This window comes from Saxophila tyrrhenica (assembly GCF_035928015.1).
Source record: "Saxophila tyrrhenica strain CCFEE 5935 chromosome Unknown scaffold_1, whole genome shotgun sequence".
Classification (NCBI taxonomy): domain Eukaryota; kingdom Fungi; phylum Ascomycota; class Dothideomycetes; order Mycosphaerellales; family Extremaceae; genus Saxophila; species Saxophila tyrrhenica.
The window spans coordinates 1,287,685-1,302,758 of NW_027041733.1; the positions used below are offsets into that span (position 1 = coordinate 1,287,685).

The 15,074-nt window shown below is 55.3% G+C and overlaps 8 protein-coding genes across 8 annotated transcripts; 3 read left to right on the top strand and 5 right to left on the bottom strand.

Moving 5' to 3' along the window:
* Positions 1–22: 22 nt before the first annotated feature.
* On the top strand, positions 23–767 carry LTR77_000569 (uncharacterized protein; the record flags this gene model as incomplete). Its single annotated transcript, XM_064797834.1, has 2 exons — positions 23–262; positions 318–767. 2 exons carry the CDS (start codon positions 23–25, stop codon positions 765–767), a joined length of 690 nt encoding a protein of 229 aa, XP_064664068.1.
* A 369-nt stretch (positions 768–1,136) lies between these two features.
* LTR77_000570 (uncharacterized protein) lies at positions 1,137–1,961 on the bottom strand (the record flags this gene model as incomplete). The annotated part of the gene is made up of 1 exon (XM_064797835.1): positions 1,137–1,961. One exon carries the CDS (start codon positions 1,959–1,961, stop codon positions 1,137–1,139), a length of 825 nt encoding a protein of 274 aa, XP_064664069.1.
* Positions 1,962–2,405: 444 nt separating this feature from the next.
* FRP1 (ferric-chelate reductase Frp1) lies at positions 2,406–4,341 on the bottom strand (the record flags this gene model as incomplete). Its single annotated transcript, XM_064797836.1, has 3 exons — positions 2,406–4,104; positions 4,147–4,218; positions 4,262–4,341. The coding sequence occupies 3 exons, from the start codon at positions 4,339–4,341 to the stop codon at positions 2,406–2,408; spliced, it is 1,851 nt and encodes a 616-aa protein (XP_064664070.1).
* An 860-nt stretch (positions 4,342–5,201) lies between these two features.
* Positions 5,202–6,041, bottom strand: LTR77_000572 (uncharacterized protein; the record flags this gene model as incomplete). The annotated part of the gene is made up of 2 exons (XM_064797837.1): positions 5,202–5,544; positions 5,605–6,041. The coding sequence occupies 2 exons, from the start codon at positions 6,039–6,041 to the stop codon at positions 5,202–5,204; spliced, it is 780 nt and encodes a 259-aa protein (XP_064664071.1).
* Positions 6,042–6,090: 49 nt separating this feature from the next.
* Positions 6,091–7,015, bottom strand: LTR77_000573 (uncharacterized protein; the record flags this gene model as incomplete). Its single annotated transcript, XM_064797838.1, has 2 exons — positions 6,091–6,545; positions 6,598–7,015. 2 exons carry the CDS (start codon positions 7,013–7,015, stop codon positions 6,091–6,093), a joined length of 873 nt encoding a protein of 290 aa, XP_064664072.1.
* A 2,914-nt stretch (positions 7,016–9,929) lies between these two features.
* On the top strand, positions 9,930–10,651 carry LTR77_000574 (uncharacterized protein; the record flags this gene model as incomplete). The annotated part of the gene is made up of 3 exons (XM_064797839.1): positions 9,930–10,220; positions 10,290–10,325; positions 10,385–10,651. The coding sequence occupies 3 exons, from the start codon at positions 9,930–9,932 to the stop codon at positions 10,649–10,651; spliced, it is 594 nt and encodes a 197-aa protein (XP_064664073.1).
* A 503-nt stretch (positions 10,652–11,154) lies between these two features.
* NOP58 (Nucleolar protein 58) lies at positions 11,155–13,105 on the bottom strand (the record flags this gene model as incomplete). Its single annotated transcript, XM_064797840.1, has 2 exons — positions 11,155–12,843; positions 12,902–13,105. 2 exons carry the CDS (start codon positions 13,103–13,105, stop codon positions 11,155–11,157), a joined length of 1,893 nt encoding a protein of 630 aa, XP_064664074.1.
* A 283-nt stretch (positions 13,106–13,388) lies between these two features.
* LTR77_000576 (uncharacterized protein) lies at positions 13,389–14,957 on the top strand (the record flags this gene model as incomplete). Its single annotated transcript, XM_064797841.1, has 1 exon — positions 13,389–14,957. The coding sequence occupies one exon, from the start codon at positions 13,389–13,391 to the stop codon at positions 14,955–14,957; it is 1,569 nt and encodes a 522-aa protein (XP_064664075.1).
* Between the last annotated feature and the right edge of the window lie 117 nt (positions 14,958–15,074).

The window sequence follows — 15,074 nt, forward strand, 5'->3', positions numbered from 1 at the left end:
ACCACTACAGGTCTTCACTGTCATGTCTCTGCTCACTGATGAATTCGTGGCGGCTTTGACCCACAAAGGCGCAGAACTGCCCGGCTTTCGATGGTACCTATCGGCAATCGTATGCCTGGGAGCACTTAACTATCCAGAAGAGATACCACATGTATATGAGCAACTGCTCTCACAGCATCTGCCTGAAACCGACCATTCCAAAGCTTCCCAAGCACTCCGCGAAGCGCTCACGAAAGCTTCGGGGATCGTGGGAGCTTGCCGGGTAAGTGATAGAAGTCCTATTTGAATACCTTAAGCCTAACAAACACACCCCGTAGACTGGCAATGCAATACGAGCTCTAGCCACAGCCACCCCAAAACACCTCAAAGACACCCGTTTCCACCGAGCCAACGACACGGATGCCATCACCGTCGAGCGAGGCCGAGCGCTGCACCAGAAGATCTACGGCGGCAATCCACTCTTCGACCCGTCCAAGACCGTCGATGCTTCGCCAGACTACACATACGTCGTCCGCGAGCTGTTCTACGGCAAGATCTTCTCTTTCCCGGATATCCTGGAGTACCGCGAGACGGGCCAGACCATTGTCGCCGCGCTGATCGGGATGGACTGTCAAGTGCAGGTGCGGAATCAGATGATTGGGATGCTGATGAATGGGGTTGATCGGCGGGAGGTGGAAGCCAACAGGGAGATCTGTCTAGCCATTGCATTGGAGTTGGGGGTGCGGTTCAAGACGGCGCCGATTGATGTACCCAGTGTCCCGTCGTGACCTCGCCTCGTGGCTTGCAGTGTGCCACAGATACATCTGGCTCACGGTCTGCTGGCACACGATGAAGTTGTATCAGCGATAGACTTGATTACGCATCCGACACTACGACTCCCGAGCAGACAAAAGGGCCGCTCGTGACGAAGACGGACCGCCTCCCCATGACCTCGCAAGTGCGCAACAAAGCTCGAGCAACCCCCTACTTGGCCCCCATCTGGCAAAGAACATATAGTATAGATGCCGTTCGGGATCGAAGTTGCATCCACGCAACTGAAGGTAAAGCTAAGACAAGACGAGATCAGCAACATCTGGGCTCAGAGGTGTTACCTACTCCTCCATCAATCTTTACTATCTATACTAATTAGACCGCTTCTACTTCCCCATATCGAAAAGGAGGAATTCCGCCTGGCGCTCCCCAACGCTCTCCACCTCAATCTTCCCCGGCCCCTTCGCACCCCTCACATACGCCCCATCGCCCTCCCCCAACTCCACATCCCCGACACGAATCTTCGAACCCCCGCTTTTCGGCTGCGTACGATCCGTCATCACAACATGCAGATACACATTCCGCTCCCCCTCCGCCACAAGCTCATGCGTTACGCTCTTCCCCGGCGCCAGTATACTCGCGCTCATCGAAACATCCGAGTGCATAGGGATCGACTCCGTCTCACCGTCCTTCCCCGAATGCCGCTCCGTCGACTCCATGATCCGTACGAGTTTATCCTGCTTCATCTCATCCGTGAATTTGCGCGTCTTGTATGAAGGCGTCAAGCCGCGAACGTTAGGCTTTGCCCATATCTGGAGGAAATGCACATCTTCCTTCTTATTGCGGTTATACTCCGAATGCCTGATCCCCGTCCCAGCACTCGTGAACTGCACCTCCCCTCTCCTCAAGTTCTCCAGGTTGCCCATGCTGTCTTTGTGCTCGAGCTCGCCGGAGACGATGTAGGACCAGATGAGGAACTCGGCGTGACTGTGCGTGCCAAAACCTGTGCCTTTCTCGACGCGGTCTTCGTTGATGACGCGCAGAGGGCCGAACTCAGAGTTCTGAGGGTCGTAGTAGCCGGCGAAGGCAAAGGTGTGAAAGGTGTATAGCCAGCCGTGGTCTCCGTGGCCACGGGCGTTCCATGGGCGTTTGGTGATTTTGAGAGAGGATGTGCCGTTTGTTTGGCCGTTCGAGGAGGCTGTTGTTGCCATTGCGCGTGTTTTTGTCGTCAGTGCCGCTGGAGGAACTCGGGTAAGTGACTTCGAGAGAGTAGATCTCAAGGGAGTAAAGAAAGCCAGTGTGAGTGCGAGGAGTGCAATGAGAGTCGCGATTGTCTTTGAAGAGAGATGGAAGGTCTTCGTTACGCTGTTGCTTTCTTTGGTAGACATTAACGTCCCTCAATGATCAGAACCACAGCTCTTTATACTGATGGTAGCATACACTCGAGCTGGTTCGAGATGTAGCCTCGATGCTTCTTCACCGATGACCGGCGCTTTTGCGGTGATGACAGCTTCTGACAAACTGCTTTTGAACCAAAAATCGACGCCATGCCTCTTTCGATCGCTGCATTTGTAGCCTTCTGATTGGTCGTTCCCACTACTGCCTTCTTTGGGGATGGCGGGGCGGAACAAGGCCGACGTGGTTGTTTTCTCACTCTACCAACCGTACGTTTCCGAAAATAGGTAGATGCCTTGCGCACCAGAGCCCTTGTGGACTGCCCTTTCGTCTGACAGTGCCGCCACAAATGTCCGGGCCTGAGCGGTGATAGATACTCCTCCGCAGACAACCACCGCCGTCTCGCTCAGCGCAGCTTCAACCATTGGTCTGATCATAGACTCGACGGAAGGGCGACTTCCAGATCTCATCGACAAAGTGGACGAGAATCGATCCCTCTTGCCTTCCAAGAGTGTCGACAAACTCCCCATGCTGGAAGATGTGTCGGACTCCGAATCTACCGCGGAGATTTTGCTTGAGTCTGTCATCTTCCGCTCTTCATCCGGCGCTATGGAATCTGTCGAATGCGAGGGGTTCGTGACATGCACCACTATCTGCAGGCTCAGTGAGCCACTTTGCGTAGCCTCTGCCAGGGCTTGCAGCTCACTCTTGTACCAGGAGAAATGTTCTTCAGATCGGACGATCCAATGCAGTACAACATTGCGCACGCAGGCCGGTCGCCGAACAAGTTCTTGCACGAGCGGAGTGGTGAAGGATGCTCCGCTCGAGCAAGCAATCAGTACGACCGAGTCGTAAGGGTAGAGATCCGGAGGCGAGCCCCAAGGTCCAGTTAAGAAGGTACGATAGGTGCGATCACCTTCTCGTAGCGCGGCACGATGTAGGGCTCGCGAATAGCCAGAATGTGCCTTGACAACCATCGTCAATGGACTAGTCAGCTCTCCATTGCCACGCTGGCAGGCAGTAGCAATCGTGAAAGGGTGCAGCCCGAAAGGCCTCAACCTGGGGATGGCGATGTAGACGTGTTGGCCGGCTCCCCATTTGAACCCGGCATTCTCGATCGTGATGCGGACCATGTCGCCCGGCAGTGCCTCCAAGCTGGCTGCATAGCCTAGTGCACCTTTGCAGCCATGATCGAGCAGATGGGTGTTTCGCAGCAATGTCCAGACGATACGTGATCCCCAGTCAAAGCCAATAAACCCCATCGCCATGTAGAGGTTGTATCGTGCATAAGCCGGCACATGAACATACAATAGCCACAGCAGAGTCGCAGCAGCGCAAATGTGCTGTGCCACGAAGACCTCATAACTCAAATGCCGGACGAATCCGAAACCTGAAAGGATCATCCAGCCGATGACAGACCAAGCGCCAAAGCCATACTTGACCATCGGCATCATCTCGAACTCCAGCTTGACGTAATTGGCGAGCGACCACTCGGTGTAGAAGAACGACCAGTGCACCGCCACTGTGAGAAAGACCGTTCGAGCTGCCCATCGATGCAGCCAGTTGAAACGCTCGTAGGATATGCCTGTTAGGAGGGTGATGGGGTTGAATTTGCACGACAGCAGGTAGATGAAGGGTATTTGGGCGACCGAAACCCAGGCAGCGCGGAAGCCGACTTTCTCCCATTTGTAGGCGTACATCGGGCTGTCTGGGGAGACAATCGTGTCTGACCAGAGGAAGCATAGCAGCATCGTCCAATAGATTACGAGGATGAGCCATCTCCCGACAGGTAATGGCGTGAAGTGTTTGCTTAGTCGGCCTGTGAAGAAGATGGGCTGAGGGTACGACAATTCTCGTAAGGAAGCAGCGATTGTGGCATAGCTCTGCTGCAGCACGCCTTGAGGATGAGATGGCTGCTGAGTCTTCCGTCTCCGCCGGCTCTCCAGAGCTCGGAGTATTCTGATGCAAGTGAGGAGGCCGATCACACCGGCTATTGCATACCTGGTGTTGGAGGGAATGGTCAGCTGACGTCTTGGACATTTGAACAAGTTGTTGAACAACGAAAGCTCTGTACTGTGCTTCAAAATGCGGCGTTCAGATGGCTGGCTTGACGTACCAATATCCAAGAGCAGTGTTCTGGTTCGTTGCTTTAAAAGGCCCAGAGCTGCTCATGTCCATGTCCATGGACATAGACATCGTGATGGCCTGTTGTTTGCTTAAAACTGGGAGCACGACAGCGTCCGCGGAGGTCAGCGCACCTCGAAAGAAGGCGCTCTAGGTCAGGTACTTGTTAGAAGGCGTCCGAGTAGCCAGAGCCGGCGTACTTAAACTCTGTAGACGTCCACAATGGCCCAGTAAAGTGGGATGTGTCGGCTCGTGGTGGCTGGTACCGTTCCTTGGTGGACTCCTCTCAACAAGACGACACGCATGCCAGAATGCTTCAGAAGTCTTGACGTTGAAGCTGACAGCGCCTTCCAATCGATTGTCCATTTTGCTCAAACTTGCTCAAATCACGTGGTTTTCTCGAAATCAGAAACGTCGACAGAGTGAGTGTCGCCGGTTTGCTTAGGAGAGACTTCGACATCAGTACAAAGCCGGATGAGACCATCTGTTCACAAAACCAGTTGAAATCATATGCCTCGTGTAGGTTAAGGAGATTCTTGAGGACTGAAGAACGGGAAGGGGTTGACAAGGCGTTCGAGTTTTCTACCTTGACTGGCAGTGAAATCAAAACACCCTACAAAGTGATATCTCCCTCTGGTGTCGAGGGGCGTGATATTCGAACTGTTCTGCCGATTCTCGAGGTGAAAGAGTGCTGGTGGGAGGCATGAGAGTCCTCAGGCTGATGAACAAGCGCCTGATGGACGCCAGCTAGCGGCGGATAGAGCCGGCCAATGAACGACCTTGAACGACTTCATGCCTCGTCCCTGGAGGACCTCACCATCTTGTGCACAGAGTCGAGGATATTCCAAGAAAAGCCAAGAAGGTCCTTGTAGTCCTCAACACATAGCGTCCGTAAATTGCCAGAGTTCGAAGTAAAAGGCTCCCCACCCTTCCTACTCCTCCGCTGGCTTCACAAACACAACCGGCCCCTCATACACCTTCCGCCCGTGTACAAAGTAATACACCAACGCAATAACCAACACGCCCGCGAACATGACAATAGCCCAATTCATGTTCTCGCTTACCACCACTGGCGTCGTGACTGGGAAACAGACATAGATGACAGCGAAGCAAGAGTAGGCGAAAGCGAACAGATTAACGGGAAGACCGAATTTGCCGAGAGACCAGCGCGAGGGTGGGAGTGGTTCGTTGCGGAGGCGTTTGAGGGCTAGGCAGCCGATGGAGATGGCGTAGGTGGACATGAGGGCGAGGAGTTGGAGGGAGATGATTGCGTTGCTGGGGGAGAGCGATTAGCTGGAAGGAGTGCTTCCTTTATGATGGTGACGATCTGCTTACAAGGCATAAGTAGACCCCAGGTTGATCAAAGACAGCAGAATAGTAAAGCCAAACGTCACCAGGATAGCGTTCAAAGGGACGAGGAGGCGCGGATGCACCTTTCCAATCCACTTAGATCCCGGAAGTCCATTATCTCTAGCAAATGCGAACGTCTGCCGTGACGTCGTGGCGAAGAAGGAGGTAGCGCCCGCGATCCCGAGGATGAGGATGATGCTAGTCAGACCGATCGCACCGCCGATGCTGCCCGTGCCGGTCTGGAAGACGTAGATGTATGGGAAGCCGCTGCGGTTGATTTCGGGGTCGAGCGCTGCTTGGACGTCTGTCAGGCAGAAGCAGTATGTTACTAGCATTACGAAGCCCATGGAGCCGTTGAGAATGTACGACCAGAGCATGCATCGGGGCACGATGATCGAGGCGTTCTTGGTCTCCTCCGCCATGTGACTATCTGAAGGCATCAGCTTGGGCCGCGCTAGGACTCGTGTGAACTCACGCAGCTCCATCCGATCCAATCAGACCGTAAATTGACGTGACCTGTCCAACCAGCATGGACAAACCGATCGATGACCATCTACCTTCGTTTTCGAAGCTAGTGAAGACATGGTGGGCGCTGTTCTTCGGACTCAGAACCCACAGCACGATGAGCACAGTCGCCCATCCAAAGATGTGGAAGATCAGGATGATGGCCTCAATCAAAGGTAGCTGTTTCGCCAGGACCGTATTGAACGTCAGGCCAATGGACACCATCAAGATGACGAAGAGGTAGCCCTGCCATGGCTGTGCGCTGTACGAGTCGTGCGTGAGTGCAATGAGGCCTTGCACTTGTGTCCCAAGTAGAAACATGCCGGAGCAAGTGCCACACTGCCATGACAGCGTCGACATCCAGCCGGAAATGTAGGATATGAACTTTTGTTGGCTGCGCGGCGCGAACTCGCTCGCCCAATCTGCCGGAGTTGTAAGCAAAGTTCTCTCGGAGACTCGAAGCGAACGACATACGATACTGTCCGCCTGCAGTCGGGGCCATACTGGACATCTCTGCGAGACTCAGAACGATTGTTCCGAAGCAAAAGTAGCTGCCCACGAACATCCAGACCATACCGCCGGTGCCACCGTTGGTCAGACCTCCAGCGGTGGCACTCAAGATGACTTCCCAGGTACCCATGGCAATGGACACGAAGCCTAGGATAGAGGTAAACCGGAAGTTCCTACGCAGTTCTTGTTTCTTGCCTAGCCGGCGCATGTCTGCTTGGTCCTCGCAGGTGTAGTCGACTCCGCTATACTCGGGCGTTTCGGCGTTAGTCTCTTGGACTCGCACATGATCGCTAGGTTTCGCCCCGGCTTGCATCTCGTAGCCTGTGGCCGAGATGCCACGGTCGGCGTCATCGTGCGAAAGACCTGGGTTCGAATCCATCATGGTCGAGAGCTTGAGACAGACACACCGCAAGTAAATGATAAAGGAATAGAGAAAGGATATGATGGATGGACACGTTGTGACAGAGAGGAAAGAGGTAGTTACACCAGTGGATGGCTTGCTGCTGTACGACCAGCTGGAGGGCTCGGTGGGAGCTGCGAGTTTCAACAAGCAGAGTTAGGTTGAAGCCTACGCGAGCAGACCTAAAAGAAATGCACTCGAGAGGGTACAACGGTAGTATGCAGCAGAAGCATCGACTGGGTAGCAGGAGGTTGCAGTAGCTCGCTGGACGTAGATTGCCCCCAGTGTATACTGGACATGGATTGTTGCGGAGCCGGTCTGGTTGCGGTAAGCTTTGTTGTCCCTGCAGACGGGGGTGCTTCGAATGATAAGGAGCCTAGTGTAAAGTTGTCCTGCTCGACGGCCTTTCGCTTCAGTGGTTGGACACAACAGACATGCTTGCGGCGTAGAGGCTCAGTACCGTGTGTTGGGTTTGTCCACCACTCGCAGCCATGGGTGTCTTTACTGCAGTCGGTTGCGATGTTGGCAAGGATGTTGCACTACGCGCCAACCTGTCGGGTCGTGGAGAAGTGCCGGGAGGGTGTACCATGTATGGCAGCTTGTAGGGCATCGCGAGGTCGTCTTTGCATGCCACATGCCACGCATCAAGATGCTCCAGATGGTGCAAAGGTCGAACGCAACGCATCGCGAGACAGGGAGGTGTTGCTGTGCTGGAGTCTTCCACCAGTGGGGTGCGGAGAGGTTGGGGGCGGGAGAAGCATCGGCAAGATCAAGGGGATGCTTGGCACGCACCAGGCCTCGAGGGGTTCTCACCGACGCTGCACCATCTCTAATACCACATCCTCATATCGCAACATTTCTTCTGGAACCGGTCGGGTCCTTCGAATTTGTGATGGCTTGGTGTCAAGAACGGTGGACTCCGAGCGTGGACTTCTGGGTTCATGGCTGCCCACTGATTTGCAACAGGCGACCTTCGATTGGCCCTCTGGCTGTTGGCGTATGAGCGTACCATTGGCGAGGTAGGCTGCCCGGCTCTCATTTTCTACATCTTACCAGACATACATCGTCGTGGCCTTTCCCTCGAATTTCCCCTCGTTCTTCAATCCGCTCTCGTCACAATCTTGCAAAAGACGACGTCTGTCCATCGCTCTACGCCGCCCCCATATCGCCACAACAATGTTCGCGCTCTCCTATCTCGCCTATCAAACGACCCTATGCTCAGCATTCGCGTTGGTCTGCCTGGCGACTTCTATTACTGGACCGGCGATTCAACACAACAATCAATTCAAGGCTCTCCATTAGTACGGTCCCGCACTGGATGAAACTCTCGCAATTTCTCAGCACATACTACATGTGCTTTGGCAACCCTACTTACCTCTCATTCGGACTGGGCGTGGGCCCTCCTCTTCCACCTGCATGTCCGCTCGACGCGGAAGCTGGGACGGATCTCGGGCACATCTGCTTAGCTTGCGAATCTGTGGGGACGTTTGTTTTGTGGTGCAAGGGCTTAGTGAGCGGCCAGGGCAACTCAAGCTTCAAGGTAATTGAGGGAGACTGGGTCTTCGAGGTGATTACGCGTGTGGGCATCGGATTGATCAGTTATTGGTGTTGGGATTCAACGGGAAACCGCTACCGCCAGAGGAACACAGAAGAACATGAACATCTCGCGGAGCTGGGCGAGAAAGGGTGCATGGTCGTGAGCGATTCGAAGCAAGGAACACAACGTCAGTTCAGCACTCCGTGCAACGGGGTTTGGATAAGCAACGGGCTGACTTCTCGAACAGCAGAGCTAGGGTATGGCCCTGAGCGCGCTACTGAGAGAAGCGAAGGGGTGTGAACATGTTGGGCGGACCTGCAGGGCTTCAAGACCAGGGAGAACAAACGGCAGCGTAGGCTCAAAAGTTGTCTGTGAAAGATGAACTCGTCGACGGCTGGAAGACATCATTGCATACATGTATTTCACACCTCAGATTCATCCATTTCCGGTGCTCAGGGGATTCTGGTCGTCATCTAGAGACCTTTGGCCAACGGGAGATCGGGCACTGGCGCGTGTCATGATGAACGACCGTTCTCCGCTCCAGCACAGAAGGCGGTGCCACCACGTTCGCTGAGGATCAGAATTGCGATTCATCTGACCGCGAGAGAAGAAGCCATTTCTGCGCAGTTCCTCCAAGCAGAGAGATCTATGGCCGTCTTGCTTCTTGCGGCCACATCCTGGGCGGCGTGATGACACAACAGCTGGTCCTTCGGGCGGCACGCAGTCTCTTCGATCATTGATTATATGTTTTAGAACAGATGACAGTCAGCCCACGCAGGAAGGTCTCCTGATGAAAATCATATCTGACGGCAGCTTTGCGATCGCATCCTCATAATCAGATGAGACCCAGTAAGTCGTCGTTCTCGAAGCGGGCGTGCAAGTTGCTGCCACTACAGAGGCTGATGACCACAGATCATCCAGGCTGCTTATGCGAGAAGTATCAACACACTGGGTTGCCCCTATGCCGGCGTCAAAACCACCAAACGGTCCGTTTAGACCTTCGCTACCCATGCTATCACCGTCGCGACTATCGCATCCTTTGCTGCATCTTTAACATCGGGAAGCGAAGTGGTGAGAAACTTGCGCATACAGACTCAAGGCTTGCCAAGCAGCCAATCAAAAGGCTTGATGGCTTGAGCCCAGAAGGTTTCGAGGCCTTGTTGTGGAAGGAGCGTCTCGTGTGAAATTAGAGGAGTTGATCTAAGATAATTCGAATGCAGGTTGTCTTCGATCTTTTCGTTCAACAACGAACCTCAACCTGCTTCCACAACACCATCCGCAAAACACTTCGTCAGAAAACCAACCCATTCAGGACCAACGATCCGCCACACGGAAGCACACCTCAGGACCACCACAAACATGCTTCTCCCCACTCTCCTCACCACCCTGGCCCTCTCCACCCTCACAGCCGCCCACTTCGTCCTCCTCTACCCCCCCTCCTCCGGCTTCGACGAAGACACTGAACCCACCTCCCCCTGCGGCGGCTTCACCCCCTCCTCCTTCGCGTCCGCCCCCTCACTCCAAGTCGACCGCTTCCAAACCCTCATCCAAAACGTCCACCCCATGGGCGAGTGGAGTTTCCGCGGCACTGTCGCTACTGAAGCGCCGTGGAATTTCACCGAGATCGTGCCGGTGGTGAAGACGACGGGGGTGAGCGATTTCTGTCTTGAGTTTTTGAGCGCGCCGGGGGAGTGGGAGGGGAGGAAGGGGGTGTTGTAGGTGGTGGATAATTCGCCGGATGGGATTCTGTACCAGGTGAGTCTCTCTCCACGTTCCGGTCTGACACGCGTCGGTGCTAACGTTGGTTTCTGTAGTGCGCCGCTGTGCAGTGGGTCGCAGGATCGAACAACACGGTCGGATCCGCGTGTACGAATTCCAGCTCGAATTTTGAGGCTTCGTGGACGACGTTGGAGGGGTTCAAGGGCGAGGATGGTGGATCGTCGTCGGGTACCAGTGCTTCGCCATCGTCGGCGACGGCTGGTGGTGCCTCGTCGAGTTCTACGGGAGCTGCGCCGGTGGCGACGGGTGTCGGAGGCTTGCTGGGCGCTGGGTTGATTGCGGTGGCTGGACTGGCGTTGTAAGAGAGTGAGTTGACTCCGGCAGCATGTTGCTTTGCTAAAAGCTGGGAGCTCAGAGCCATAGCAAAGTATCGTCGGGAGAGGCGACGAGGTTGCATTTTATATCATTGGCAATCTGCGGCAATGTCAGCTCCAAGCATACTTCAATGCAACCCACTGAAGCCCAATTCCCTAAACTTTCGCTCATCCTAGAAGCTCTCCAATCCCCGTTGACCCGGAAGAATATTCAGGCTTCACACAACGTACAAATGAAGTAGAATAGTGGTACCCAGACAAGGGTGGCAGTGTCAACGATGTGAATATGGCGTACTGTATATGCTACACACCCGTATCAACAGTGAAAGCGAGCACCGTTCCGCCAGCAAAGAGCAGACATGCGCCTGCTCGTCCTCCGCGGCCTTAGGAACGCCTCGAACACCCAGCCAGCAAGACAAATCACCACACGCCCGCATAGTCATACCACCAGCACGCCATCTGCACAAGCCAGTGAATTCGACGTAAAGCGCTCAAGCCTTGACCTTCTTCTTTTTCTTCTTCTCCCCACCGTCCATGTCATCAGCCTTCCTCTTCTTCTTGCTCTCCTTCTCCGCCCCAGCACCTGCCTGTGCCTCTGCTAACCTCTTCGCCTCCTTCTTAGCCTTCTTCTCAAGCTTCTCGGCTTTCCGTGCGCGCTTTTCCTCCTTCGTCTCGCCCTCCTTGTCCTTCTTCTTGTCCTTCTTACTGGCCTTCCCCTCCGGCTTCAAACCTGGCTGGCTCGCTTGCGTCTGTGCTGGTGTCGGTATTTGGCCGTTCGCCTCCGTGCGGGAAGCAGTGCCGTTGACGTTCGTAGACGTGATAAGCTTGCCATCACCCTCGTCTTGCGGTGCCTCGCTCTCGTCATCTTCCTCGGAGGAATCTGCATCAGGCTCTGCCACGATTTTGGAGGGCTTCTTCGCGGGTACGTTGACATCGACGTCCATCTCCTCCACCAACTTCCGCTTCTTGCTTGATGATGCAACACCATTGGGCTGCGCGGCTGGCGCGTCGGGTGAGATGCCATCGGCGTCCGGGTTGTACTTCCTCGCCTCCTTGAGATCGAACTTGGCTGGCTGGACCTGCTGCTTCTGCCCTTGCGGTCCAATGGCTACGGCATTTGCTCTTAGTGGCTTGCCCTCCAAAGCTTTCAGTCGCCTCTCCAGCATTGCGCGTCCATTGATTCCGACACTGGCCTTCTCCTCCTCCGTTGGCTCCTCTTCTGCGCCTTCGCCTGCCGTGCCCCACTCGCTGAGCGCGTCGACACGAAGCCCAAGCGTAGCTTTGGTCGCCAGCATGCGCGCAATCTTGCCCTTGTTCTTGCCGGATGCCTGTCCGATCAGGCTGGCGTGGTAGATGAGACCGTACTTTGGCGTGTCGTGCTTCGTCTTGAGAGCCCGGAAGAGAGCCTTCTCCGCGCCAAGGATCTGGACTGTAGATGCTGGTGACTTCGCGAGGTTCATCAGGGACCCAGCGTGTGCTATCAGCCGAGCGCCAACAAGCTCGCCGACGAGGGTGGTGAGATTTGGTGCAATGGCCTGCATGCGCGAGGTAAGGTAGGATGAGAGCTGCTGTCGGTACTCTGTAAAGCCAACGACCTGCTCCGCCAAAGCCTGGATGTTGTCGAGGTCCTCTTCAGTGATCTCCGTCCCCATGGACACCTCAGCAGCCGCCTTGACCGCGGACTCGATCTCCTCTGGAAGGATGTCGCTGAGATCCGTCGTAGCGCAAGCCGTCCTCATGCCCACCGAAAGAATGACCCTCGAATATGCTAGGTTGTCGTTGATGATCCTCGCCATCTCCGGGAAATGCCAGCCATACCACTCCTTCACTCGCATAGCATACGTGTTCAGTTCCTTGTCGAGGTCATCGAGTAACGCTATCGCCTGGATAATCATAGTGTCCACCTTATCAGGGCTGAACTTGAGCTTATGTCTGGATAAGCTGTGCGAGAGACCGAGAGACATGGTGCTGATTTCCTCGGGCATGAGACCTGGGATGAGGGAGGGGAGGTGTTCGCGGATGGCGCGGTAGAGGTCGGCGGTCGTCGAGTCTGAGACAGGTGAAATTTGGAGGCCGGGTATCTTGGTGATCGCGTTGCCGAGCTTGGGGTCAGCGACGGCGAGCGATATCTTCTTCTCCTCCTTCAAGTCGTTCAGCATGCCTGAAAGCATCGGTGTGACCTGTAGGTGCTGGTTAGCCTTCCTGGTCGTCTGGTCTTGAGGCATGTGTCCACCGCACCTTTCCCTCCGTGAGCGCAGCCGCCTCCTCGAGCGCCGCGCTCGCACTCTCAAACTTCCTGAACTGCTTCAACTTCAGCATCCCGTTGATGCCCTCCGCCGTCTCTGCATCCTTCGCCAGGTCATCCCGCTTGAGCAGCTTCTTGTCCTTTGCCTTGAGCAGCGCATACCCGGCGGACGTCTCGGTGAGGATAAAGGGTGTCATGATGCCGGTGGTAGTCTGCCGCGTAGACTACGGCAGTTAGTAATGTGAGTCTACAGGATGGTCGGGGTAGATAATGTCGTGGTATGCGACTGGCGATGCTGAAAGCTGCTGTCGAGAAATGAGAATTCTCAAATGCCGTCCGAGCTCCAGCGGCCCGATTGTTTCTCCGCGAAGCTTGGTAGCATTGAGATGCTGACTAGTGAGTGGACAGCGACATCAACCAGCAAGATGTAGGCCCATACAGCACGCTGTCGCATACGCAATCTTCTCAGGCTCTGCCAACATGGCATCCTCCACCGCCGACTACTTCTCCAACCGCCCGGCCATCCGCACCCGCCCACCAACTTCTGCCCTCGCTGGAGCCAATGCTGGACCACCCCACTCCCCGCGAACACCCCTCCTCAACCGCAGCATCTCCAGCCAATTCGGAAGCCCAGGAGGCTCGTACCGTGTGGAGCAGGAAGAAAACCTCATCTACGAGCTGGGTTCGCAACACCTTTCTGCGGGCTTCGCGGGCGAGAGCAGGCCACGATGCATTTACCACTTCACTCCAGATAGTGGAAGGAGTGTCGGCGACTACCGCGCTTGTGGTCCGGAATGTCGACGCAAGCGACGGAAGCTGCAGAGCGAGGACGACTGGGGCTCGGAGCATGAGCTGTATCGCAGCGACTTGCGCGCGGTAGATCTTGGCCTGGTGGAGGACAAGCTGGAGCGGGCTGTGAGGACAGTGCACATCGACTATCTCCAGCTGGACACGAAGCCGAGGAAAGCCGTGCTGGCTTTGCCGTCGTTACTACCGACGCCATTGGTGGAGATTGCGTTGAAGGTCCTTTTCAATCATCACGCACAGCCGCCTTCGGTTGTGCTGCTGACCACGCCATTGCTGGCTTGCGTTGGCGCTGGACTGAGAAATGGTCTGGTGGTTGAGCTTGGCTGGGAGGAGACTGTGGTGACGGCTGTGGGCGAGTACAAGGAAGTTGCGCAGAGACGGAGTGTGAGGGCTGGAAAGATGCTAACAAGGGAAATGGCGAAGTTATTGCAAGAAGAAGTGAAGACTCAGTTACAGCAGGGCGGCAACGCAGATGAGTCAGACGTGACTTTTGAATACGCTGAAGAAGTCACACGCCGCATGGCATGGTGTAGAGCTGGGAACAACAGCGACCATACCTCGGGCCTCATCAAACTCCATTCTCCCTCACCTGACGATCTGCGCCACATTTACACTCCGTTCACCCGCCTCTCCAAACCAGTCGAAGACACGCTCTTGCCCACGGCTTCAACTTCACCAACCGACTTCGACGACCACGACCTCAGTATCACTCACCTGGTCTACCGCGTCCTGCTCTCCCTCCCGCTCGACCTCCGCGCACTCTGCACCTCTCGCATCATCATCACCGGCGGCCTCTCAGCAATCCCAGGTCTCAAGCCCCGTTTGCTGCAAGACCTTTCTTCTCTCATCGAGCAACGCGGCTGGGATCACGTACACAGCTACGGCAGCGCGACCGCGCACCACGCCAAAATCCTACAAGAACGCTCCGCAAACATCACCGCTATCGCCAACAGACAAACGCCGGAAGTGCAGTTCTCGTCTTCAAAAATGCCGATGCAGGAGAGCGTGCCGCATGTGGAGCGAATCCACGACGATGTGCAGGATCCCGTTACGAGGAAGGTGGAGGGCGAGATGCGAAAGGGGAAGGCGGAGGTGGTGAAGACGGAGGTGAGGGGTGTGGAGACTTTAGGAGCATGGGCGGGTGCGAGTTTGGTGGCGGTGCTGAGGGTGAAGGGGGTGCATGAGGCGGAGAGGGAGGAGTTTTGGAAGCATGGGTTGAGAGGTGGTGGGGGGATGTTGTGACCGCTGCTGCTGAACTTATGGAAGTTTGTTCAGACTTCCACTTGCTTCCCTTATCTCGTCTCCTGCAAACTCGAATCTCACTGATCCGGTCAGTGCTACTGCTCGGTTCAAAGCGAG